General features: G+C 46.5%; 1 protein-coding gene across 11 annotated transcripts in view; it reads right to left on the reverse strand.

The window, feature by feature from the left end:
* Positions 1–26,182, reverse strand: part of EPS15L1 (epidermal growth factor receptor pathway substrate 15 like 1) — an 80,104-nt gene that overhangs the window by 32,650 nt on the left and 21,272 nt on the right. For 7 of the 11 annotated variants that reach the window (XM_054693342.1, XM_037506082.2, XM_054693341.1 and 4 more), the window contains exons 5-16: positions 25,891–25,986; positions 25,170–25,232; positions 21,855–21,980; positions 18,437–18,496; positions 15,093–15,326; positions 10,579–10,736; positions 10,076–10,232; positions 9,733–9,818; positions 7,174–7,246; positions 3,245–3,406; positions 2,490–2,687; positions 983–1,144 (exon numbers count right to left, since the gene is read on the reverse strand). In XM_054693342.1, the coding sequence (XP_054549317.1) occupies positions 983–1,144; positions 2,490–2,687; positions 3,245–3,406; positions 7,174–7,246; positions 9,733–9,818; positions 10,076–10,232; positions 10,579–10,736; positions 15,093–15,326; positions 18,437–18,496; positions 21,855–21,980; positions 25,170–25,232; positions 25,891–25,986 (1,575 nt within the window). The remainder of the gene's footprint in view (positions 1–982; positions 1,145–2,489; positions 2,688–3,244; positions 3,407–7,173; positions 7,247–9,732; positions 9,819–10,075; positions 10,233–10,578; positions 10,737–15,092; positions 15,327–18,436; positions 18,497–21,854; positions 21,981–25,169; positions 25,233–25,890; positions 25,987–26,182) is intronic. The other 4 variants (XM_054693339.1, XM_037506076.2, XM_037506085.1 and 1 more) reach the window with 2 other exon arrangements.

Below are 26,182 nucleotides of genomic sequence, written 5' to 3' on the forward strand. Positions count from 1 at the left end.
GAGAACACCCACAATGCCTTTAAAGTAGTTTGGGGAAAACGTAAGCTTCCCTGTAGATTTGTGGGGTTGAGTACTTGGCTACTGAGGAAAGAAACATGTAAAGGAATGAACTAAAGGGCCAAGTCTTGTTAAGAGAGAGACATATTATGCAGCAAAGAAGGTGTCCAAAAGCACATAGACCAGGAGAAGGGCTCAAAAAAGACACTCCAGAGGCAGAGAAGACACTGGGAGGCAGAGGAGACAGAGCCAGCCAAACTGTTAAAGGAAGAGCACAAAAAAAATCCATCGAGAAACAACACATTCCATTAGTTCCCTCAACAGCAAGAAGATGCTCTCAGCAGTCAAACTCAACTGGAAATGGCTCGAGTCAGGGTTTAGACTGCAGTGGGAGACTCTGGCAGGGACAGGGATGTGTGACTAAGACCTGCTGCCTGTCCATGGTCCCAGAGCCCACAAACACCTAACAGACCCCCAGTCCCTTGGGTCTCAGTCAGAACCACTAGGGTCATGGAGTTTGAAATAAAGTGCTTAATATAACTAAATTTCAGGAGAGAAGCCAATTCATAGGTGACCCAGCAAAACCCCAGGAAGGCTGTCATTTTTTCTTGTTCCTTATGGATACATCTGATTTCCAAGGTGCTCTAACGGTAAACACACACACACATATTCCCCAGTTCCTCACTTAGCAGAATGCGGGGTTTCACAATGTGTAAAGAGATCAATCCAACTTTGGTTAGATTTAAGAAGCCCTCTATTAGACAGAAATGGCAGTAAAACAGGTTTTTACCAAAGATTTGGCCCACCCCTGGCTTTGCCCAGATGCCAGGCTGCAGGGACAATGGGGACATGCAGAGCAGTAGAAAAAAAACAAAAACCCTGCACGTGGAAAGAACTAAGGTTGGCAGGGATGAACTCTGGCAGGCAGGGCATTCTCTGTTCACAACCTGAGACTTAATCCAGGACTAGGACATGTTTATTCGACCTTTACCATGGCTCCAAAACCGACCCTGTCTGTCAAGGAGACGCCCTCGCTCAGGTCAGCTAGGTTGGTCAGGCTGGCACCTCGGGCCCCGTCAAGTGCCTGTTCAAACTGCTCCTGGGCTTCCTGGTGGCTGTCGTGCAGCTGGGAGAGTTTGCTTCTTGCCTGCACAACAGAAACACGGAAAATATCACATGAGGTTTTGGGAAAATATGTTGGGCAGGACATTTTTCTCTCTTAATATCCAACCCCCAACAATTCACATGAAGAACTGAATTACCCATCCACTACATCTGTGATGAGTGAGATGGCTCATGAACCAAGATGAGACCCTTCTCACGGCCTGGTCCCTGAGAGAGGCATACATCCAAACAAATGCTTGTCGACTTGAACAAACACAGGACAGGGACAAGATTCAGACTGTCAATATGTTCAAAATGATGTTCTACAGTCATTTTCTTTTATGGAGTTTTCATTATCCTGTTTGCTGCTCCCTCATTCCTGGAGGCAGGAAGGGAGGCCAGGGGAAGGAAGACTGAAGTCCGACAGACACTGACACGTGTCTGTTTCCTACAAACTGCATGATTTCAGGCTAGTGACCTAACCTCTGTTTCCTCTTCTCCAAAATGGAGCATCAGGTATCATGAATAATACCTAACTGCAAACTGCAAACACACACACACACACACACCCCAAACATAGAAATGATAAACAGCAGCTCCTATTACTATCAATAACATACTCTTAGGTATTGGCTCCTATCCACCTTTTAAAAACACTAAGGGCTGGGAGGGTAAAGATTTATGAGAATCCTATAGATAGTAATTAACAAAAAAGCATTTTAGAGGCTATTATGTCCCTGAGTGCTGTGCATTTGTCTGTAAACTGGCAAAAAGAAGAAAGAGATGGATTCAGCCAAGCAAGGATGCATGAGTAGCCATTTCAGTATTGCCAAGGGCAAATGTCACATCTACCCTGCATGTGGGACAACCAACAGCCAGCAAGGAATAGCATTCCATATAGGGGAGCAGGAAAAGAGCCTTCCCTCTGCTGATGAGTAGCGGAGGGAGGAGAGATGGGAAAGTTGGCAGCCTGAAGAACTGGACCAGGAGCCATACGGGGTGATATACTTTACAGGTGGTGGTGCCTCCTCAATGTGCCAGCCCTATACCTCTTGCCTGTGCTAGAACCAGGTTGGCAAGAGCTGGTAACATAATTTGTTATGTGCTTAGGTGGGGAGGTAAAAGGTCAGCAAGGCAAAATCAGTACGATGCTGGAACACTCGCTCGAGGGTTCTCTGGTGCTTAACCTCCAGATGATAGTTTCCAAGAAGAGAACCTAACATAAATGAGATGGGTGACAGCAAAGGAAACAAGCAGCCACAGCACACACTCAGGCCTGCAGAGCATACACACAGGTGTGAGAGCTCACAATGGCTACTCCCATGGGCAAAAGACCCCAGAAGAGCCTGCACTGCAGGTTGTCACAGCAAACCCAACCCAGGGGATACCTGGTTGATTTCATCTTGTGTGGACTTGAGGGACTTGATGATGGTTTCCAGTTGGACCTTCCCAGCCTGAATGCTCTGCTCCAGTTGTGTCTCCTCCTGCTGCAGCCGGTTCAGCTCTGATTTCGCCCGGTTTAGGTCATCTTCCTGGGACTTGAGGTCAGATTCCTGAGACTGGATCTGGGTCTTCAATGAGGAGATCTGAAATAAGATGGAAGGTGACTCTAAGGATTCTACAAAGGAGATAATCCAGGAGGCGGACACCTGTCTACAGCCCAGATACCTGGTTTCTTTATACACCTCACACTCCACATTCAAAACAAAGACAGAAATGCCAAGGCAGACATGTTTGCCCCTATGTAACCAAGCAATCACTTGGAATAAGGAGATATGTGACCAGGAAGACATATAATCCCCAGAGGGCGGATATCCTGTGAGAGGCCTAGGAGGAGACATGTGAGGCTGCAGCCTCCTAGTTTGTGACCAACAGTGAAGATACTACATGCAAATAAGAGGAGAGAGGTGTCCTGGACCATGTGCTATGAGGCTTGGGTTAGGGTGTAGGAAGGTGTCACACACAGGTTTGTGGGGACCCAGGCTACTGATGTTTATACTCAGTGGGTGAGGCTAAGGTCAGGTCACATATGCTTAGATGCTTTTCTAAGTGACACATTCAGAAACTGTTTAGCCAGCAGACTGTCTGGGCCTGTTTCTCAAGGCCTCCTGAGTTGAGAGCAGCTTAGGGAGCTCCAACTCACCATCTGGGTCTCGTCCTGGCACTTCTGCCTGACGTCACTGAGCATGTCACGGAGTTTGGCCTTCTGCTGGTCCATTTCATCCAGGCGGTCTTGTGCATCCTGTTTCTGAGCTTCCAGCTCTTGTAAACTGCTTGTTTCCCGGTCTAGATCATTTTGTAATTCCTGAGGAAGATGGCATGAATTCACTTGAGAAAACAGAAAATGGGGCACACCCAAGGCTACATTATCACAGCCAGGGCTGGAGCCTTTAGGATGGTCTACAAACCCCAGCCCTATCCTGAACTCAGACCAGCATCCTGCACACACTTGCCACATACGCCAAATCTTTCAGCAGATAGTCAATGATAATCTGAGAGGCCAGGGGCCAGGAAGATGGGGTGGGTGCCCAACTAAGAACCACACCTCCATCCCCTTCTCTCCAGTGATCTATGGCCAGGGGTGGGATAATAAGAGGCATCACCCAAATACAGATGAACTGGGATGAGCAGCACTGAGGGACAGCACAGGAGCTGTTGGTGGGAGTCATGGGGGCCTGGGGAGACTGAGCCAACACTGCACAGGTGAAGAAGACCCCCAAGGAAGCACCACTTAGGATGAACCCAAAGGACGAGCAGGAGGCAATAGGGAGGAGAGAAGCCCTGAGGAGGGGTCACAAGGGCATAAGAAAGGTCAGGGGTGTCACCCTCTAGCCAGAACAAAGGGAAAAGGGGTGAGGCAACAGAAGCCATGCTGCAGGCTACGCCAAAGAGACTGGATCTGGGATTGGTTTCCGCAGTGGGCACCTCCTGTAAGCCATTCAAGCAGAGGGGTAGGACATGATGGGTGTCCACTGCTGAAGCTTCCCCAAGTATAGCATCCATCACCAAGGCCAGCATAGGTCTCCTTGAGCTGTTAGACTTCCAGGAAAGGATCCCAGAGAGGTACATATAGAAGGCCTGTGAGAGCAAAAGCTGTACACAATACAATTTCTATCAGGAGGGACTGTCTGGGAACCAACAGTACAACCCACAGTGAATGTGAAGAGTTCCTGGGAATAAGGGAAGATGGGCCAGAGACGCTATGGTGGCTGATGCTATGTCAGAAAAAAACAGAAGAATGCGCAGGGTCTCCCTCTCCCTACAAAAACATCTTTGCTCCCTCCTCTCATGACAGTAAATCCAACTTTGGGGAGCTGAATTGTCTGCTCCTCTATCTGCTTGTCCCAACCTTTCATTTGAGGAATAGATCTCAAGTCTGACAAGTGTAGGGGAGAAAACACACAGGATGTTTGAGAGGTGAGTCAGTGGCAGAAATGTGGGTCTGCCACATCTGAGGGAAGGACAAGAAGTGGGTGAGGGAGAGAAGAAGGAAGAAGGCAGGTGAGGTCCAGTGTGTATGTCTGGACCTCATTCTGTAACAGAGAAAAAACCATTTAAGAGTCCCACAGGGAAAAGGACCTGCCAGTGTCGTTAGGAAGGGCACTGGGGTTGGGGAGGTGTGTTAGAGCAAAAAGAAATAACGTAGCTAACCTAAAGACCTGATACAATCACCACTAGAACCCCAGCTGGGCTCTGCACAGAAAGTGACAGATTCCAAAAATCACAAAGAAATGGAAGGGACTCAGAATAGCCAAAACAATCTTGAAAAAGAAGACTGAAGCTGGAAGACTCACATTTCGATTTCAAAATCCTTTACAAAGGTACAGTCATCAAGACAGCGTGGCACTGGCATAAAGACATATAGATAAATGGGTCAGAACTGAGTCCAGAAATACATTCACACATCTATAGTCAACTGCTTTTCCAGAAAGATGCCAAGACCATTCAGGAAGAAAGAACAGCTTCTTCAACAGATGGTGCTGGGACAACTGGATCTCCACATGCAGAAGAATGAGGTCTGACCCCTTTCTCACACCATATACAAAGTTAGCTCTAAAAAGTCACGGACCTAAATGTAAAAACTGTAAATATAAAGCTCCCACAAAAAAAAATGAGGTAAATCTTTGTGACCTTGGATTTGACAACAGGTTCCTACATATGATGATAAAAGAGCAAAAAAAAAGGGAATAAAGTGGACTTCAGCAAAATTTGAAAATATCGTGCTTCAAAGGGCACCATCAAGAAAGTGAAAAGACAAACCACAGGTGGAACACAATATTTACAAATCATGTATCTGATAGGGGAGTATCTAAAAAATAATAAGAACTCTTACAACTCAGTTATAAAAGGACAACCAACTAAAAAATGTACAAAGAAAGTGACTTTTCTCCAAAAAGATATACAAATGGCCAACAGATACACAAAAAGATACTCAACATCATTAGGAAGAGTATTAGGGACAGTGAAATACCATACTACATCCATTGGAAAGGCTGCAATGAAAAAAATGTGAAGTGTTGGTGAGGATATGGAAAAACTAGAACCCTCGTGCATTGTAAGTTTGACTGTATGATGATGCAGCTACTTTTTAAAACAGTGTGAAGGGGGACCGCCCTGGTGGAGCAAGGGGTTAAGCACCGCACTATGAAGCAATCCGCAGGCACTGCAGCACAAGTTCGATCCCCAGTTGGCCAGGGAGCAACCCACATGGTGCAGCAGACCTCTCCTGACTCTCCCACTGCTCCCCTCAGCAGTGTATTTCAGTCAGTCTGCCTGTTCTGTATTCCACTCTGTCTCTGGTGAATCCTCTCATCCCCCTTAAAAGGTGAAAAATAAGAGGGGCCTCCCTGGTGGCACAAGGGGTTAAGCACCGCACAATGAAGCAATCCACAGCCTCCGCAGTGCTGGTTCGACCCCCGCCGGCCATGGAGATACCCACATGGTGCGGCAGACCTCTCCTGTCTCGCCCACTGCTCCCCTCAGTGGTGTACTTCAGTCGATTTGCCTATTCTGCTCCCCACTCTGTCTCTGGTGAATCCTCTCACCCCCCACATCCCTGGCCTGTACCCCAGTTGTTGTATGCATAAATAAACAAATCTTTGAAAAAAAAAAAAAGGTGAAAAATAAGATCTAGCATATGACTTCAAACTCAGTAGATACCAAGAAAAATAAAACCATATGTCCAGACAAAAATGTGTACATTGGGCCTCCCTGGTGGCACAAGGGTTTAAGATGCAACCTATGAAGCTGTCCGCAGCCACTGCAGCACAAGTTCGATCTCCGGCCAGGGAGCTACCCACATGGCACAGCAGAACTCTCCTGTCTTGCCCGCTGCGCCCCTCAGCAGTGTATTTCAGTCAGTCTGCCTGTTCTGTTCCCCACTCTGTCTCTGGTGACTCCTCTCATCCCCCCCTTCCCCCACCCCGCACACTTCTGGCCTGTACTCCAGCTCCTGTATGCATAAATAAATATATGTTTTAAAAAAATGTGTACATTAGTGTTGATAGTACCATTACTCAATATAGACAAAAAGCAGAAGCGCCCAACGTCTACTGAATGAATGGATAAACACAATGTGATCCATGCACTCAGTTAAGCATCACCGTCATAAAAGGAATTAAGTCCTGACACCATACAATGTGGCTGAACCTCGAGAACAGCATGCTGAGAGACCAGGCACAAGGACACTTACTGAGTAGCCCAGTGATAAGAGCTGTCTAGAATAGGCAAATCACACACAGCAAACACATGAAAGGAGGAGGATGGGGAGTGACTGCAGCGGGGATGAGTTTCTTTTTAATTAGATGGAATACTCTGGAACTAAACATGGGTGATGGTTAAGCAACATAATAAATACGCTAAAAACCACCAAATTGTCCACCTAATAACTGTGTATTTTATATTATGTGAATTATAATCTCAATTTTATTTTTTAAAAAAACCTCCCCTCTATAGTTATGGAAAGAAAAACACTGACTAGAAAGCCTGCAGCTCAAGTTCCCGACAAGCACAGGGTGACCTTCCTCATACCCCACGCAAGCCTCACCTGATGAGAACGGGCGCTGTGCTTACCTGAACTTCGTTGGTTTTTTGTCTGATGGCCTCTTCTTTCTCTCTGATGTCTTGTTCCAGTGAGTATTTCTCTCTGAGTTTTCAAAAACATTTCAGGAAAGCACAGAGTGAATGAGCCGACCATTACCTCAGGGCATGCTCCCCACCCAGACTTCTCAACTCAGCAGCCACCTGCCCAGGGGACAATGGAATGCAAATCTAGGAGAGACCCCAGTGATGTTTACCCTACAAGTCCCTCTCTTCAGTGGGGGTAGAATCCATGGATGCCATAGTTAGCATCTCAACATAACTCAAGCCCTTCAAAGTAGGAACTTTTCAAGAGGAAGTCAGAGTAATGCCCAGGATGAGCGGCCCAGGTAAGCATCAGGTGAGACAGCCCCATCAGAAGGAAGTCATGTTGGACGGGCCTCCAGAAGCAGCGAGGGTAGCCCCTTGCAGTTGCTGCACCCAGCAGGGATAGAGTTCTCAAACCCAGCATATCAAGGGACCGATTCAGATTCTTCCCCAAGGCAGCCAACACTGTGACCTTGACCCTGTGAAAACCTGAGCAGGGAGCCCAGTCAAGCCCACCTGGACTTCTGGCCACATAAGCACATAAATTTGCATGGTTTTAAGCCACTACATCTGTGGTGATTTGTTCTGCAGCAAGAGAAAGCTTAGCCTCACTTGCTCACTCAATGGTGAGTGTCCACCTCCCAGAAACACCAAGATGGCACATCCCATACCATGAGAGGCTCTGCCTTCAAGGCACAGATATGCCTTGACAAATCAAGGCACAGATGAATTTCCCTGAGGGGAAATCCCACTGGAAAGGTGGTGAAGGCATCCTGCCCAGGAAGGCCAGGGGAGAGCTCTTTGGTGAAGAACAGAGACAGGTAGGCACAATTTGTCTTAGGAAAGCACAGTGAGAAGTTTGGAGGTGTGCCAAGTCGGGTGGGAAGTGTAGAGGGCTGGCAGAAGACAGGCAGTGAGGGTCTCTGGACTTGCCACTGCTTCCAGCTATTCCCACAAGGGAGACTTTGCTTGGCCGGTGTGCAATCAGGCACTTGGTTAGCCCTACCTGTCTCTTCACCTTCCTCCACGCAGCAGCCAATCTCTCCTTGTGGACAGAGTGCCTGTGTCCCCCCAATTCATATACTGAAGTCTAACCCCCAAGGTAACAGTTTCAGGAGTCGGGTCTTTGAGGGTAATTAGGTCATAGGGGTGGAGCCCTGAGAATAAGAATCAATGTCCCTAAAAACAGGTACCCAGAAAGCTCCCTGCCTCTTGCCCCCTGTAAACTAGGAAGAGGGCCCTCATTAAACTCCAGATCTACCCTCCAAACTCAGGATGAAGAAAAATTAGTGTGTCTGTTAAGATGCCAGTCTGTAACTATTTTATAGCAGCTGGAAGGCTAAGACACTCTCTAGATGCCTCCAGGGCAGGACCCACAGGTGGCCAATAAGCCCTGCTCACTCCTTCCTGGGACAAAGTACTTGCAGCCAGTGAGGTCAGACAGGAAACACTGTGAGTGTCTGAATAATCCTTTCCATCAGCCTCAGATATAGTCAGCACCAGCAAAAGCTCATCAGACCTACCACCATGGCTGGTCATTGAGGGGAGATGTCTCATCAGACCCAACTCATCATCCAGGTCACCCTCAAAGCCACCACAGGGTTGATCCAAGTCTGGCCCTTACCTTCCCAGGGGAATGAGGCTCCCAGCTGCTAGAACTACAGCTGTGAAGAGGCAGCCCTGGCCTGACCCAGACACTGCTGTCCCTTTCAGGACCCTGGCCCCTGTGATCCCTCCAACCTACTCCGTTGGTCCTGATCTAGGGCTGACGGCTGGGACACTGACTCTTGCTCTCACAGTCCCACTCAGCCTTGCCAGCTGCATGTGCTGGCTTCTCATTTGAAGAATATAGGAGCAGTGACAGAATCGGAACCACCTCTAGGCTGAGCTACAGCAGGTAACCAAGACTCTGGGACCAGTCATGCGTCTAACCAGTTCCACCTGACCTCTAACCTGCCTTAGCTTCTCAGGGCTCTTCTCTACTAAGGGCACGAAGCCAAGGAGGAAAACCAAGGGGGCAGGCAGAGGCATTGAAGCAGAAAGCCAGAGTGAAGGCCCCCCAGCACATGTTCACTATTGTTCACCTGTTTTATGTGCTAAGGAGGAACCAAACCTTCCTGCAATTGAGGGCTGACATTACTTAGCAACCACCTGCCTGGGACTCCATGGCCACACTGCTTAGGACCCTATCACCACCCTCTCTGGCCCTGCTCCAAAGCACAGTCTCACCCCTCCAGCCCTTCACAAAGCACAGTCTCACTTCCACAGATCCCTTTCCCAGCCCACCCTTCACTTCCACATAGTGAGACCCCGAAGACAGAGGACCCCAAGTGAGGTCGACATTACCAGCTTGTTAGGCCAATCCAAGAACTCAGAACTCATGTCCCTTCCTGTCTGCTGAACAAACTGGTGACAGTCAACTTTCTACAGTTTCACAGCCTCTGACACTCCCAGCAACCCAGGAGAGTGTGAGGCTGGTCAGGAGGAAGGGGCCCTCCCACGCACCTCTGTAACTGGGCGACCTCCTGGCTGATATCATCCAGCTCCTTCACACCAGTGAACTCCCCTGAGCCCAGGGAACTAGAGCTGTCCTGGAACCAAATTTAGACAGGAGTTAGGAATTGCAGAGTTGACCTCATCACTCAGCAGGGACTAGGAGGTCTTAGAATAAGGGACAAAGTCCCTATTATCTCCTGCTCTGCTGGGGAATACTGGAGCCGCCTACACCCACCCAAGAACCCTGGTAAAGAGAGGTCACTGTGGGGCACAGACTGTGGACCACTGGTGCCACCTGGTGGTGAGCTCTGGAAAAGGCTAGAAGGGGACAGGGTGTAGCCAGACTACTCACCGGGATGGGCGTGCCCCTCTCTGAGGGTGGGACCATTTCCGGTGACAGGACTTGAGGGGGGTCGATGCCTTTACTGACCTTCTGCTGAATGAAGTACATGGCTAATGCGAACTGGTCTTTGCTTAATTTCCCCATTTGCCTGGTATCGGCCAGAGCCCTGGGGAAGATGGGGTGCAAATTACACATCACAGACAAGGGATTCGGCCAGTGGAGATACAAGTCATGGAACCCACGCTTGTACAAATAAACAACAGAAATAATGGGCCACAGGGCAACTCCTCTTCTACCTGACATCTAGGCCTCCCATCAGCCTGGCAAGAGTAAAAGTAACAGCAGACATGGAGGTCCCTGCCGGATGACCACCCACTCTGGCCCTGCTCACCCCTCCAGCTCTTCACACAGCAGTCTCACTTCCACAGGGCCTTTCCCCTGCCCACCCACTTCACTTCCACACAGCAAGGCCCCCAAAGACAGAGGAGCAGGTGTCTGCTCTCCCTCCTTACCATATGTGCGCTAGAAGGTTCTGGGTGAGGCCTGAGTGCATGAAGATCTCCTTCACCTCCTGGCCACTCACATAGCCATCTAGGTCCAGGTCAGTCTTCAGAAATATCTCATCAAAGCGCATTTTGTCTGCTACTGGCACCACCCAGTTCACTGTTGGCTAGAAGGGTTTTTCAATACAGTGAATCCCCAAGCTTTTTCTCATGTACACACACACTATCAAAGACATTCACATTCATTTGAGTGGAAACCCTCCTCATGCCATGAACCTCAAGGACAGAAACCCATTCTGTCAGTGGGAAAACTGAGACTGGGAGAAGTTGGTGCTGGCCCGGTCCAACTTGCCCAGAAGCCATTCTGTGCCTCTGTCCACACATTGATGTATCATGATGAGAGGAAAGTGAAGGCCCAGCAAGTCTATCCACCAAAAGCCCTTCCACCCCTACCACCTAGGGCATGACGGTAAGCCAGGATCTCCCCTCAAGAGGGGCTTTTAGCACCAGGCTCAAGACCCTACTGACCCCGTTTGAAAGGAACATTGCCCAAGAACCTGTCCAGCTCCCGAACCAGCCACCCTGGTCTCCAATCTTCTGTTTCTCTGCAGCTACAGGGTATCCCCATGCCCACAACTCCAGAGTTCTGTAGATACCCTTCTCTGTCCCTGACCAGTAGATCTGATGTGATGCGGGGCACAAGCAGCAAGACAAGCAGAGACCCAGACTTGGGGAGCTATGTCTGTAGGATAGGCAGCTGCTCAGAGACCTCATGCTGGGCGGGAGCTGGGCCTCTGGAAAGCATGCTCTCCACCCTCCAGAGCTTCCCACCCGCTGGGCCTTGCCCTGGCAGAAGCAGCTGCAACTCTGGCAGCCATGAGACTCAATCACTGCTACAAGTGTGACCTTTCACACCATCTGTTCAAGGAAGGCAAACCCAGCAGAGGGCCCACCAGGTCTACATATCTCCAATTCAGAGGCCCAAGGCCCCTTTGACTGCTTACTCTGGACATGTCCCCTGTGACACCGGTGCTCTCACCAAGTTCCACAGCATCTCTGCCCCTTCCTCATCTGCTTTTTCTAAACAGACCTCTCTCATTATCTTAACACAAGCTCCAGAACACAAGTTGGGGAGCCAGGAATACCACATGACCCATCCCAGCTCCAATGTTTCAGAGAGGGAGTAGTGTGATTCAGTGTAGCCAAGAATTCACCAAAAAATGTCTCAGGCCCTATGGACCAAATTCAAACAAGGGAGCCCATACAGCAAGGGTACAGACAGCAAAGGACAATGGCATTTTACTTGTCACATTTATTACATGAGTTCCACGAGCCCCCTCATGTCCCAGGACACTAAGGATACACATAAAAGACCTCATGGAGAAGAGGAACACTTATTTTAAGTGTTCCAAGCAGGCTAAAACTCATGCCCAGAGAAATCACTGAGAATCACAGAAGCAGGAGCAGAGGAGCAGGACAGGCTGAGCAGAGGGGGAGACCAATTTCTGTGTCCTCCAGGTCCCAGGAAATTACAACTCCTGGACTAGAGCCTGCTAGAATGCTGCACAAACAGGAAAGGTGCTGTCCAATTTCTGTGGTCTCAGGCATGTCAAGAGTAAGACTTCAACACTGACTTGGGCTATACATCCAACGACAGACTTCTTGTGGAGTTCTCCCCCTAGGAAGGGTTGGCTTTCAGGTTGGTTCTGCAGTCAGAGGCCTCAATGGATGAGAACAGACCCACTAGCTAGAGGGGATTTTACTGCATATCTGAACATGAGGGAAGGACCTTTGGATCACCCTCAAGAGGTCCTAGACAGGGTGTTGTTGGCCTGGGGATGAGGTTAGTCAGGGCAGTTTACAGCACAGTGACTATGGGTCCTGACATGCCTGTTCTCATGTGTATGATTCCATCAGCTGGCCCTATCCCTAGCTAAAGGAGCACATTCTCCCTCCCCTCCCCATTTGAGCCCAACAGAGGTCCCAGGTAAAAATCAGTCTACTCTGGGAGTCAGCAGTATGCTCCCATGATCTAAGGTGAGCCACCAGATCACCAAGGAGAGGGGCTATAAAGCTGGCTGGCCTACATTCATCAGCCACTTGGTCCCACTTGCTTCTAAAAGCGTATCACTACTAACCTAACCCAAGTGTATTACTATTATCCTTCCCTGCAGTACTTAACAAGACTCTTGGCAGGAATTCTGCAGACACAAGTTCTGGTTGTCTTGGAAAACACAACTGACTGAGCCTTATTGGAGGGCTGGCTCCTCGCTCTGACCCCACCCCACCATCCCCCAGACTTCTTCCTGTTTCTAGAGCAAACCAAGTTCTCACTTCAGGGCTTTGGTATGGCTAGTCCTTATGCTTCAGATCATTCAGGCTTCAGCTAGGACTCACACCCTCAATGGCTCCCCAGCTGGTCCCACAGGCAGAAGAGTGCCTCCTGATCCCACCACTTCTGGGCTATTGTGCTTTTCTCAGGCCTATCTGGTCTTCCTTAGTTCACTGATTTGTCCATCTGTCTCCCTGCAGAGGGCAGTTATAAGACTACTGCAACATACCTAGGACCCTCAGGGCGCACCAGGCAGAGTTGGCGAGCTGGTGAGGAAACCCAGGCTGGACACTGGGCTTCCCAAAAACAATCATATTAAACTCACCAACCAGAGCTTAACTTGAGCCGGACATGCCACTCCAGTGGCCAGGTAGCTGTCAACCTTGACCTCTCTGATCACCTATTATTCACTGGAATCAAGGCTTAACTTGAACAACTTATCAGATGGATGAAAAATCATTGTGTGACTATGCGCTTCTCATTTCACTATAATCATTCATATTCTGAAGTTGCACACTGGTGTGGGCTGCCAGTCAAGGCTCCTTGTCCAGTCAAGGCTTAGCTTTGAAACTACAAATGAGGCAGACAGTGTAGCAGGATTCTGGGTGAACTCACATCCATGTTTCAGACATTCTCAAAGTTGCACTTTACAAAGAGCCCACTGGGATGCTGCACTTGTCAGAAAGAAATGCCTTTTTGGACACACAGGAGGCTGCCAAGGGAAATAGTTGGAGTCCCACATGTCTCCTGACACAAGACGGGTGGCCTCCTTGCTCACCTGATCACTCAACTTGTACTGACTGTGCAACAAAGTGCAATGGATCCTCAATTAACATTGTCTAGGTTCCTGGATATGACAAATAAGGAAACCAATTTGACCATATGCTAATTGATATAAACAAGAGTTTAGTTCCTATGGCAGATTTCTGGTCACAAAAATATCACCAAACTTCTAAAGAACCCAAACACTTGTAATATTCAATAATCATTTGTATTCACTCATTCATTTTCTAACCCACTAATTCCAGTTCAGGGTCATAGGTAGCCAGAGCCTCTTCGAGCAGTTCGGGGTGCAAGGCAGGACCCCCCCTGAAGAGAAATCCTTCCATCACAGGATGCATCACACCCACCCACAACCCTTCCAACACTGGACAATTGAGAACAGAACAGATACCCATGAACCCAAGGTGTACATCTTTGGGACGTGGGAGAAAACCAGAGCTCCAGGGAAAATCCATACCAAAAAAAAAAAAAAATTAATAGGGAATTAAAAAAAAAATGCATTTAAAAAATATTTAAAAACAGAGACAATCCAGGCAGATGTGGGGAAAACTAGTAAACTCCATATAGCAAGTGGCCCTACCTGGGAATTCATTATTTCTTTTGTACCAAACACTGAGCATACAACCAAAACCTAGCTCTGCTCTCATGAAGTTAATAGGGGACATGGAAGTCCAAGAAAATGTAGAAGTAGAGAGAGAAGGGTCATTTGGGTGGGCCCAGGATGTGTCAGTGTGGTCCCACCAGGCTTCCGAAGAAATGCCCCCTTGGCAGAGGCCCACAACTTGAGGCACCATCTGAGGATGTATCCGCCCAGCAGAGCGAATGCCTGATGCAGGAGGGGCAGAGATGTGAGAGGAGAGCCCAGAGGTGGGTACACTGGGTATGTTTGAAGAAGGGTGGTATTTATATACAAGTGAAAGAGTAATTCATTCTAAATCCTTGTTGCTATGGAGTATATGTATCCCCCTAAAATTCATTTAAATCCTAACGCCCACTGTGATCGTATCAGGAGGTCCCTGGGGGTACTTAGGCCATGAGGGAGCGCCTGTGAATAGGATATGTACACTAAAGGGAACGAGAGCTCCTTCTCTTTCACCTCTGTAAGGACACAGGGAAAAGGTGCCTTCTGTGAGGCAGGACAGGGCCCCCCTCCCCTGCCCCGCCAATATACAAGATGTGCCAGCACCTTGATCCTGGACTTCAAGCTTCCAGAACCATGAGAAGTAGATGTTTGCCATTGATAAGGCCCCAGTCTGTGATTCTGTTAAAGTAGTCTGAATGGACTGAAGTATCTATTACAAAATTGTTTAAATTAAATCACAAAACTGCCCTTTTTGGGGTCTCACTGGACCCTACTGGAAAGATGGCTGTTCTGAGGAGCAATTGCATACAGAGGGCACATACATACCTGTGTCTGTTTGATACTGTGCTTGGGAGACAAGCTTCCAGTGCTATTTAAGCTGCTGACGCTGCCATGGGAAGGCGTGGAGCGCAGGCTGTCCTTTGGTGGTGGGCTGGCAGGCAGGACAGGCACGGCACCCGCAAACACTGTCTTCTTTCTTTTCGAGGGGGGGATGAGAGATGGGGGCAGGACGGAGGGCACAGGCTCCTTCTCAAGGGCTCGGTATACCAAGTGCATCGCCTGCAAGCACAAAAGAAAATGAAGCTCAGGCAGCCTGGCCCAGGCCAGGGTGAATGCCGGGCAGCTCTTTAGGGGCAGCCATGTTGTAACAAGAACTGTGCTTTGTGAGGTTGCTTCCAAACTGATTAGGACAAAAATAAATCTTTTCTGCTAGATTATCTTTCCAATACATAATTTCTAAGAAGACAATTTCACACAAGACTTATGTGAAGACAAAAGGAAATCAACCATGACAGAGTCCACCTGTCCCTGACCATACAGGAAAGCCATCAGTTCCAGTCTGGTGGCTTCCAAGGTGTTATAACTAGAACATCTAATAACACATCAGAGACCTGCATGTTCTCCAAAACATTTGGGACACATAGAAAACTACTGGACAGAGGTCTGCTGTGCCCAGAAAAGAGACCCTCCAGCTCCAGGCAGACAGGTGAAAGAAACATTCTCTAAAACAAGGATTTAAAACCCTGTTTAAATGTAACAAAACCAAACCAAAATTATAACCTTTCCCTCTTCAAATTACTCCTTAAGTTGCTATTTGCATAGAGAACAGAACATAGGTAAAAATTTACAGTCACTTAGAAATATTACAAAATATTAGACTCAGCTCGTAAAAAGAAATGCAAAATGACATACTTCTAAGATTCAATCATAAAACACCACCAATTTGGTTGAAAAGGTGAGAAATGATAAAAACAAAAACATAAACTTGGGGTTCATGTGGCTTAAGTAGCGACCGTTCACAGAGGCCCATCACCTCACTCCTGGGAACCACCCCAGGTGCAGTCCAGTGCATTAGTCAGAAATGATCCAAGACAAAAGGTATGAAAAATAAGTGAGAAGTAGGAGAGTGGGGTGCTATGGTTTAATGGAAACAGAGTTCCAGCTTAGGAAGATGAAAGTTCTGGAGAAGGAAGCTGGAGATGTGAAATGTGCTTTAATACCATTGAGTTATACTTACAAAAGATTAAGATGATAAAATGTATGTAATAAATATTTTATCACATAATTTATGAATAATCAGTGAAAACAACAGAATGACTGAGAAACATGGAAAATGCTCAGAGTTGAGAAGGCCGAAGAACAAAGTCTATGTGTAAGGAAAAAACATATGACTGAGTACTGCTGGGTATGAGGGATTGAGGAGAATTATAAGAAAAATTTACCACTTCCTTAGAAAAATGATTTAAAAATTTAACCTAGACGTTTAAACTCTTAAAGGCTTTACATACATTACAGCTTCATACATGTACAATGTAAAATCACATTTTAAACATTTCTAAAATTCCTGGAACAGAAGATATATTTTAGGAAGACTGTTGTATGTCATCATTTTTTAATTACTAGGAATACCTAGATAATTAATATCATTGCTTTTTTATTAGTTTGATTAAATGTAATTAACATTTATTAAAGCTTTGTCCTTAACTACGAGGGGCTACTTTATTCTACTTCTTGGAGATGGAATAGAATGGGGTGAGAGAACAGTAAATAGGAAGGTCAGAGATGCAAGTGAGGAGGTGACAGGATCAGGAGGAACAAAATGACTTCCCTGGCCGGGGGGAGGAATGGAGAGGTGATAGGGAGTTGCTGCAGGGGTATGCAAAGAGGGCAGTCATGGGGACATGCAGTTCCCAGCATGGAGGAGACCTCATCTATACACAGCTCGAAGGCAGCCCTAAGAAGAGAAGTGGTGGGTATGCCAGGCTCAGCATGGACACTCAGATGTGGGGGCAGAGGGCAGTGTGCACACTCCCTGGGAACATTTGTACAAACATACCTCTTAATTTTGAGGGAAGGGCCTGGAGGCCATGGCACCCAGGAGCACTGAGCACCCTAGTGCCCAGATCCTGGTTTGTAATCTCATTTCCCCCCTATAAGACTGGGGCACCCTAAAAAAAGAAATAGCCAGGAGAGTCAGAAGAGCCAGGAGGAAGTGCTCAGAAAATGATGGACAAAGGGGCAGCTGGGAGAGCTCCTACCAGGCAAAATAAATTGCTACAGTAAAAATTATTAAAGCAAGAAACAAAAGCCACATTCTTGAGTCCACATGGATACCAAAAAAATCCCCTCTGGTCACAGGCCAACTAAAAAAGCAGGCAGAAAGGACAGAATAAGACAGTAGCCATCCACAATTGTCAGAATCTTGGTTGATTCAAGGGCCCTAGGGAGGATATGAGAATCAATGGGGTAGTGAGAAGGGTAAAGGAGTTGAACACAGAGATTGATGAACATACAGGGGAGAAGGGTAACCACCAGGAAGAACCAAGTTTCCACCCTGAAAGAAACTGAGGGTGACACCATGTTACCATGGAATGAGACATGGAATGAGACATCACATGTTCTGTCAATGTCACACACCCCAGAGAGACTTGGGGGTCTTGCCCCAGGAACATGAACAACCTGGATCCTCACAAGGAACAGCAGATGACCCCACACAGAAGGTACTCTATACATCACTAGATTGTGCTCCTCAAAATACCCACATGGCCATGAAACCAAACCTAAAGCTGCTCCAGATTAGACGACACGGCAGACAGAGCCACAGAACCTCAGACTCATGACTGGAGTCTCCCTCCTACAGAGCATGCTTTAGAGACAATGGCAAAAATTTGAAAATATCCTTAGGTTAGGTAATAAGATGATATAATAGATATAGTGATAGATAAGAAATAACCTATGATAACAGACAATAAACTAGATGATATCAATGTTAACTTCCTGATTTTGATTTGTACAGTGTTTATGTTAGAGATTCCCTGGTTTTAGGATATACACATGGAACTATTTGGGAAAAAGACTTCAAAGTAAACAAAGGAAAAATTCACACATGTGCACACATATACACACACACATGGAAAGAGAGGGACAACAGGAGGAGAAGAAGAAGGAGAGGAAGGGAGAAGAACAAAGCAATGTGGCAAAATCCTAACACTTTTCTGAGTAAGATCATTCAAAAGAATTTTCTATTACTACTGCAATTTTACTTAAATTCAAATTACGTCAAAATAAACTTTTAAAAAGTCTCTTAAAAAGAAAGAAAAACTGAGTCCAGAATTCCCACGAGCTGCCCATTTCCCTCAGCAGAGTGGAAAAAGTGATGCAGGCCGTACCACAGCAAACTCATCTCTGTCCAGGTGTCCATCCTTGTCGATGTCACTCAGGTCCCAGACCTGCAAGGAAAGAGCCAGGCTTACTGGGGAGACCAAGGTTTATGGAGGCACCAAGGCTGACAGAAGAGTAGATCAGGGGAACCAAAGTATACTGAGGGAAGAAGGACCCTGTGTAGTAAGAACTCAAGATTCTGAGTGCTGGGTATACACTGCGTTAAGACAACAATTGCTTAAGACAACAATTAAAACATATTTTAAAACATCTGCGGGCTTTTTGGAAACCATCAAAGAAGTATTGTAATTTCAAGATCCTTCCCACCGTGTTACGTTCATTTTCTCTAACAAAATGATGGTGATTATAATCATATCCACCCTGATTTCTTCTTTAATATTGTACAAAGATCGCTTAAATGGAAAAGATGGCTTAGTTTTGCTGCAGATGCTGCTCTAAACACAACACACAACACTCAACACACACACACACACACACACACAGTTCCACCCCTATGTGCACTGGCAGGGTGGTAAGCACACACTGGGGTCTCCTCTCCCCTATCATGGATGAGGAGGCAGGTGCTAGGCAAACCTGTACCCTAAAGATGAGGCAGGACATATGGATTCCTTGACAGGACAGAGGTTGCAGGCATTATTTTCTAAAGATAACCCTGGCCCAAACCAGCCCTCCTGGACCAGCACCAATTCTGGGCATGACACCACTGATTGGAGCTAAGTGAACCCCTGGGGTCCATCTGTGAGGCTGCACATGCCAGTACCAATCAGTCACAAGCAACTTCAGCCTGCCTCTGGCCATGCCCGGACAGTTACACGGAACCTGCTCCAGAATGCAGTGACTCGTGCTGAGAGGGTCCAGACCCTGGCCCCAGTCTGGCACAGGGAGCTTCACCCTATCACTCACCACATACACTTAGGGGACCCCTCTATTCCAGCCTCCTGATAGGGACCCCAATGTGTTCCAGTTCTGTTAAGTGTACAGATATCTTTTTAAAGGTATTAGGCACAGGGCTAAGTCTCTATGCCTGTCATCTCAAGTCAGGAAGCAGAGGCTCAGAAGCGTCCCTTTCTGTGGGGAATCCTGAGCACTACAGGGTGCTGAGTAGCATCCTTTGCTTCCATCTTCCTGATGGCAGCAGCACCCAAGCCAGATGTGAAAACTAAAACTGACTCCAGACATTGTTAATGTCCTTTGGGGTAAGAATTGCCAGTGAGAACGCTGGCCCTACCCAGCATGCCAGGCTGCCTCTGCTCACACTATCATATGCCCACCTTCTCAACACTTCTCTGCCACGCATCTCCTCACTCTGGGGGATATGACCGAGGGCATCTACTTTATGAGGTCAACCACCTTCCAGGCACCCTACCCTCTCACTGTCCTCTCCAAGTAGAATCATGACTATTGGGAGAAATACCTTTGGTGTGACCCTGGGCAATTTATAAGTCATTCTGAAGGCCCTGCTTCATCATCTGGAAAATGAGTGACACCATTTTCACAGAATAGTCACAAGTATTCAATAATTTTATTCATGCAAAGTGCAAGGGCAGGGCCTAGCACACATGGAGGCCTCAACAAATAAATACTAGGATAGTAACCATTATTTATTTATTTGATCTCCTGAAATGATCTAATTCCTCTCCTCCCCCCCTGCCGCCCACCCTACCAGTGTTCAGTACAAGGTCTGGCTTGGAGCAGGCTCAAAAAAATGCTTGCTGTTTTGGCACAAAATTGAGGTGACAATTTTGAGTAACATCATCCAAAAAGTAAAAGACAGATTTCAGATGATTTCATTCACATGCAGAATATAAACATCCAAAAAGCAATTAATATAAGAAATAAAAATCGAAGGGCCTCCTGGTGGCGCAGGGGGTTGAGCGGAGCGCTGTACAGTTGTCCGCAACCTTTGCAGCGCAGGTTCGATCCCCGGCTGGTCAGGGAAATACCAACATGGCGCAGTAGACCTCTCGTGTCTCACCTGCTGCTCCCCTCAGCAGAGTTTTCAGTACATCTGCCTGTTCTGCTCCCCACTCTGTCTCTGGTGAATCCTCTCACCCTCCCACACCTCTGCTCTGCACCCCATAAATAAATGCATAAATAAATCTTTGTATGCATAAATAAATAAAAGCATAAATAAATATACATAAATATGTATGCATAAATAAATATGCATAATAAATAAATCTTGTATGCATAAATAAATAAATCTTTTTAAAAATAATAAAAAACTAAAAATTTGAACTTGGCAAAAAATGGTTACCAGAAGGAATAGGGCAAAGTATGGAAGGGATGGAGCACAGAGGTAGACGGGGTATGGTTTGGTGGAGGCAATAAAAAAAAAAAAAAATGAATGAATTGTTTTTAGAAAAGCTCTTGAGAAAAATATTAAAAAAAAAAAAAAAAGCTTGCTAAATGACCCAAGTGATGAGTACACAAATGCATGGGCAAATACATGTGTACATGGCTGCATAAGGATGTGGATGCATGGGTGATGGATACATAGACGAAAGAGTGAGAATGCATGGGTGCATGAGTTTACAGACAATGAATACAGGATGAATGAGTATGTGCAAGGGTGCATGGGCACCTGAGCGCATGCGTGCACACAGCACAAATGGACATGCACACAGATATGGATGTATTCGTGCACAGATGCATGGGGGGTGGTGAGCACAAAGAGGAAGTGAGGAGAGGGAGAGACGACCCCTGTGTTATGCCCTTCATAGCCACAGCCCCTTCCAGGAAAGCCCACGCTCTGTTTTGTTCCCAATTTAGCTCTACAACATTAATATATCCAACTGTCAGCTATTGAAAGGACTGCCAAACAACGACACACAACTATGCCACCCTACCCTGCTGCAATTTAACACTCATGTCCGCTAACACTTCTGGTAATCAGTTATAGCAAGGCCAAGAGGAGGACAAAGGGATTTGAGAGCTCTTCTTTCTTAGTGGCCTTGTTTCAAAACAAAACATCAAGATGGGCTCTACCTAGATAAAGGAAATGGGTGAGTGTCTGCAAGTTTATTCAAGCAGGAACAAATCAGGTGAACCAGAGTGGCAGTATACTTTACTGCATCCTGAAGATTCCACCAAAGGTCACGAGCTAAACCCAGAGGCAGCTGGGTCCACCTGCTCTGGGCCTGAGCCTGCACCTGCTGTGTCCAGAAAGAAAACCTTCCCCTCTGAGTCCCAGATCCGGAACTCAGCACAGAGAGAGCCAAGAGGTATGAAACTTTTGCATAAACACGCCAGCTTGTAACATAAACCTCAGTAGAAAGTTCGATCCAAAAAATTTGCAATTAATTGGAATAAACAGGTTTTTAAAAAACACACACACACACATGAAACCTTTTCTAAACACAGACCATGCAGAACATGCAGGAATAAAACCTTTGGCCCACTTACCCTGCCCAGGACGTCAAGAGGCAGCTTGGAGTTCATGAGGACTGGCTTGACTTTGTCTCCAGAAAGCAAACCATTTATGGGAAGGAGACTTTCAAAGATTCCATCAAATTTGGCCTTTTCTTCCACCTAGTGGGAGAGAAATCACTCAGTGAGTCAAAGTATTCCTGTGTGAGAGTCCAAATGAGCTCTGACTTGAAGTTGAATGGAAACGGGCAACAAGACCTCTAAAGAGGGCCTCCCCAGTGGCACAGCGGTTGAACGCTGGGTTGTGAAGCTGCCCGCAGCTTCTGCAGCGCTGGTTTGATCCCCGGCTGTTCCCCGGCCACCGGAGGAGGGTCCCACATGGCACGCAGACCTCTCCTGCCGCCCGCTGCTCCCCTCAGCAGTGTGCTTCGGTCCTTCTGCCTGCTCTGCTCCCCGCTCTGGCTCTGGTGAATTCTCTCACCCTCCCGCACTTCTGACTGTGCCCAGTGCTTGGATAAATAAATAAAATAAATAAATAAAATCTTTAAAAATAAAAAAATATATATTAAAAAAAAAAAAAAGACCTCTAAAGAATAGAACAATCTCACAGGAACTTCAGCCCCTGGGGGCTGTCAGAGTAAAATAGCTCCAACAACTACTGACCTGGTGACCAGGGCCAGCAGGGAAGAGAGGGACCCTCACCCAAGCCTCGCTCTCCACCCCAGGGTTGTCTGGGAGACAAGATCATTCCTATTTATCTCCCAAGATTTCACTAAGAAAGACAAGAGAAGTGATTTTAATTCTTTAGGACAAAGCACTAAAACTAAATATCAATCTACATAACTCAAAGAACTAAAGAAACAAATATAAAAACGAACCAAAAACTTAAGCAACTAATTATCAAAATTGATTCTAAGCACAGGAAGTCATCTATGTCTACCCATGAAGAAGTAAATACTGAAAGCTCTTCATGAACAGTGATGGTCTCCACAAAATTTACAATGCAGACAGCGGCTACTGCTCAGTGGACTATGAATATGAAAAGGAGATGGTATGTCCAAGGAGCTACAGGAGAGGAGGGCCTGGGGTCTCCAGTCTCCCTCTTGGAGCAGCGGGGCTGGGGTCAGTGAGAGTTGTACCTCCCACTTTGACCACAAGCTGCAGTCACCTGGGAGCCAATGTAAACACTATTAATTAACACTTGTCCATGACTTGATAAGCAAAATGTGGTCCATCCACACAGTATTATTTAACCTTAGAAAGGAAGGAAATTCTGACACATGCTACAACATAGATGAACCATGAGGACATTATGCTCAGTGAAAAAAGTCAGACACAAAAGGACAGATACTCTATCTAATTCCACTTACATGAAGTCCCTGGAGGAGTCAACGCCTAGAGACAGAAAGTAGGATGGTGGGGGGTCAGGGGCTGGGGGAAGGGAGGGGAGTGTTTAATAGAGACAGTGTTTCAATTTGAGAAATGAGAAAGTTCTGAAGATGGGTGGTGATCACACAACACCATAAATGAACTTAATGCCACTGAACTATACACTTAAAATGGGGCTTCCCCAGTGGCGCAGGCAGTTGAGCGCAGCGCTGTGAAGCTGTCCACAGCTTCTGCAGTGCTGGTTCGATCCCCGCCAGCTGCAGAGCAACCCACATGGTGCAGCAGACCTCTCCTGTCTCACCTCAGCAGTGTATTTTGGAGAGTCTGCCTGTTCTGTTTCCCGCTCTGTCTCGGGTGAATCCGCTCACCCTCCCACACATCTGGCCTGTGTCCCAGTTCTTGTATAAATAAATGAATCTTTAAAAAAAATGGATGAGGTGATAAATATGATGTTCTATTGACTTTACCATAATTAAAAACCAAAAGGAGTACACAAACAGTCCCTGCACACATGCAGAGCTACACATGGTGAGAAGTCTGGGCCCACATAGTGTCTAGGATCCACCCAGCCCCTCAGCCTCTCTAAGTATAAGAAGCCAGGAGACTTCAAAGGAAAAAGAACATGGCATTTCAGAATGGTTTTTCACAGAACGCTAAATCTCTCTTGAAAATGGCCCACCCCATCATAGCACTGTCCCCGTCTCCTCTCCACAACCCTTCTTTGTAGGGTCCTCCGCAAGTGCTATCCTCATGAGGCCTCAGCACTGCACTACCACAAAGGGCCCAAATGTTCAAGGAATAGGATATCCTTGAAGTCATTTTTCATGACAAAGTTCTTTTTCCTGGTAGGCATTATGTGATGGGGCAACAACAGAGAAAAAAGTCCTTTGGTACTGTGATCACAGCCTACAAAATGCTAGACTGCTGCAGAGGTGACTCCAAGACTCCTCATCATATAAGCCTTATCCTGCACATCCTGTCCAGACCTCCCCCTGAAAACCTTTCCAGGAAGGAACAGCTTGGCTGTGTAAACAATAGGACAGACCACTTCTTGGTGGGGGGAGCAGAAGGCAGGGATGGTTGAAGACTGTTACTAATGTTGGGCATTTAAGTCAAATAAAAGTGAGCAGAAGTGACAGTCCTCTTATGATCCAGGAGTGAGAGGTTACTTTGGAGACCAGTTCTGAGTGCCACACATCTTCTTTGGGAGTAACTCTGCACCTCTTATATTTTTTCCTAGAAGCAGTAACATGGCTTAGTAACTACAACAGCTTCTGTCTTAAAAACAATACTTTAAGTGCTGACAGCAGCTTTTCAGAAAGCAACAGAGCATCAGAAAGCAAAGAACAATGTTGAGAAGTTCTCACAATTTCTCCTCTCCTGATGAACCAACCAAGTCAGCAAAAAGATTTAGCATAAGATTTAAACTGTAAAAAATTTTTAAGAGTCAGCTCTTGAAACTTATCTAGCTGCCTTATTAGATAGCATCCATTCATTCTAACACAAGACCATAGCCTTTTTGAACGGCTTTAGTTTGAAAAAGTATTTCAGGGGCCTCCCTGGTGGCATAAAGGGTTAAGATGAAGCACAATGAAGAAGTCTGCAGCACTGCAGCATGAGTTTGAACCCTGGCCAGGGAGGTGACCCACATGGCACAGCAGACCTCTCCTGTCTCGCCCGCTGCTGCCCTCAGCAGTGTATTTCAGTTGATCTGCCTATTCTGCTCCCCAGTCTGTCTGTGGTGAATCCTCTCACTCCCTGTATCTCTGGCCTGTACCCCAGCTCTTGTATGCATAAATAAATAAATCTTTAAAAAAAAAAAAAAAGAAAGTATTTCATACAAATTCCATGGCACACACACTCTGAAACAGAATTGATGACACAGTCACACTGTGAAATGTTTTAAATGAGTTCATAAGTGGCTACGGCCCTGGCATGTGAAGAACAGCCCCACTCACTTACCCTCACAGCCCAATGGGACTCTGCAGATGGCGGTGTGACCATCAAAGGGCTGCTAGTGTCGTGCTGGGAAGAAAAAGCAATATTCCGTTGTGGTTGTGGTTGACATAGAGAAACTACAGGAGTACATGTTCATTGAAAGGATACATATTTCAAAACAGAAAAACCTCAAAAATTATGAAGAATTACCATAGGAGTCCACAATTCCACTCCTATGTAGAGAACCAAGAGAACAGAAAATGGGGTACAAATGCTAGCTAAACAAAATAGGGGCATTCACACAAAACAATCTTAGCCAGCAATGAAAAGGGATGAAACTCTGACAGATGAGACATGGATGAACCTTGAAAACATTATGCTGAGAGAAGCCAGACAGACACAAAAGGCCGCAATTTATGATTCCACCAAATATCTAGAACAGGCAAATCAGTAAGAGACAGAGGCAGATGAGTGACTGCCAGGCCCTGGGAAAGGGAAAAGAGAGTGATTACTTAACAGAAACAGGGTTTTCTTTTAGGGGTGATGGAAATGTTCTGGAACTAGCAGAGGTGATGACTGCACAACATTGTGAATGGGCCTCATGCCACAAAATTGTTCACTTGAAAATAATTATTCTTGGGTTATGTAAATTTCACCTCATTTTTTTTTTTTTTAAATGAGAGAGAAAACATGGAGAGACATATGGTGTTGGAAGAATGTGAACTTGAAGGGTTTAGACACTTACGAATTTAGGCGGCGGCATATTCAAATTCAGATTGCTCAAGGTAACTTCATGGCCACTCTGTGCACAGGCCACTAGTCTCAGTGCAACATAGAAACCCTGCAAACCCAAAACAGGGGTGACGTGAATACCACTTAGCAGGATTGGGTTGCAGGAAAAGAGTACTCTCACTCACTTCACAATAAAGACTGTACAAAAGTCATCTGTGGGTGGAGCTGAAAGGGCTTTACCAGAAGCACTGCGTAAATGAATGTGCTAAACTGGACTCTGCCCATCACATCCTAAATGCCATAAA

Source organism: Talpa occidentalis, unplaced genomic scaffold (genome assembly GCF_014898055.3).
Source record: "Talpa occidentalis isolate TD23 unplaced genomic scaffold, MPIMG_talOcc4v2.1 talOcc4.12, whole genome shotgun sequence".
NCBI classification, from domain to species: Eukaryota; Metazoa; Chordata; class Mammalia; order Eulipotyphla; family Talpidae; genus Talpa; species Talpa occidentalis.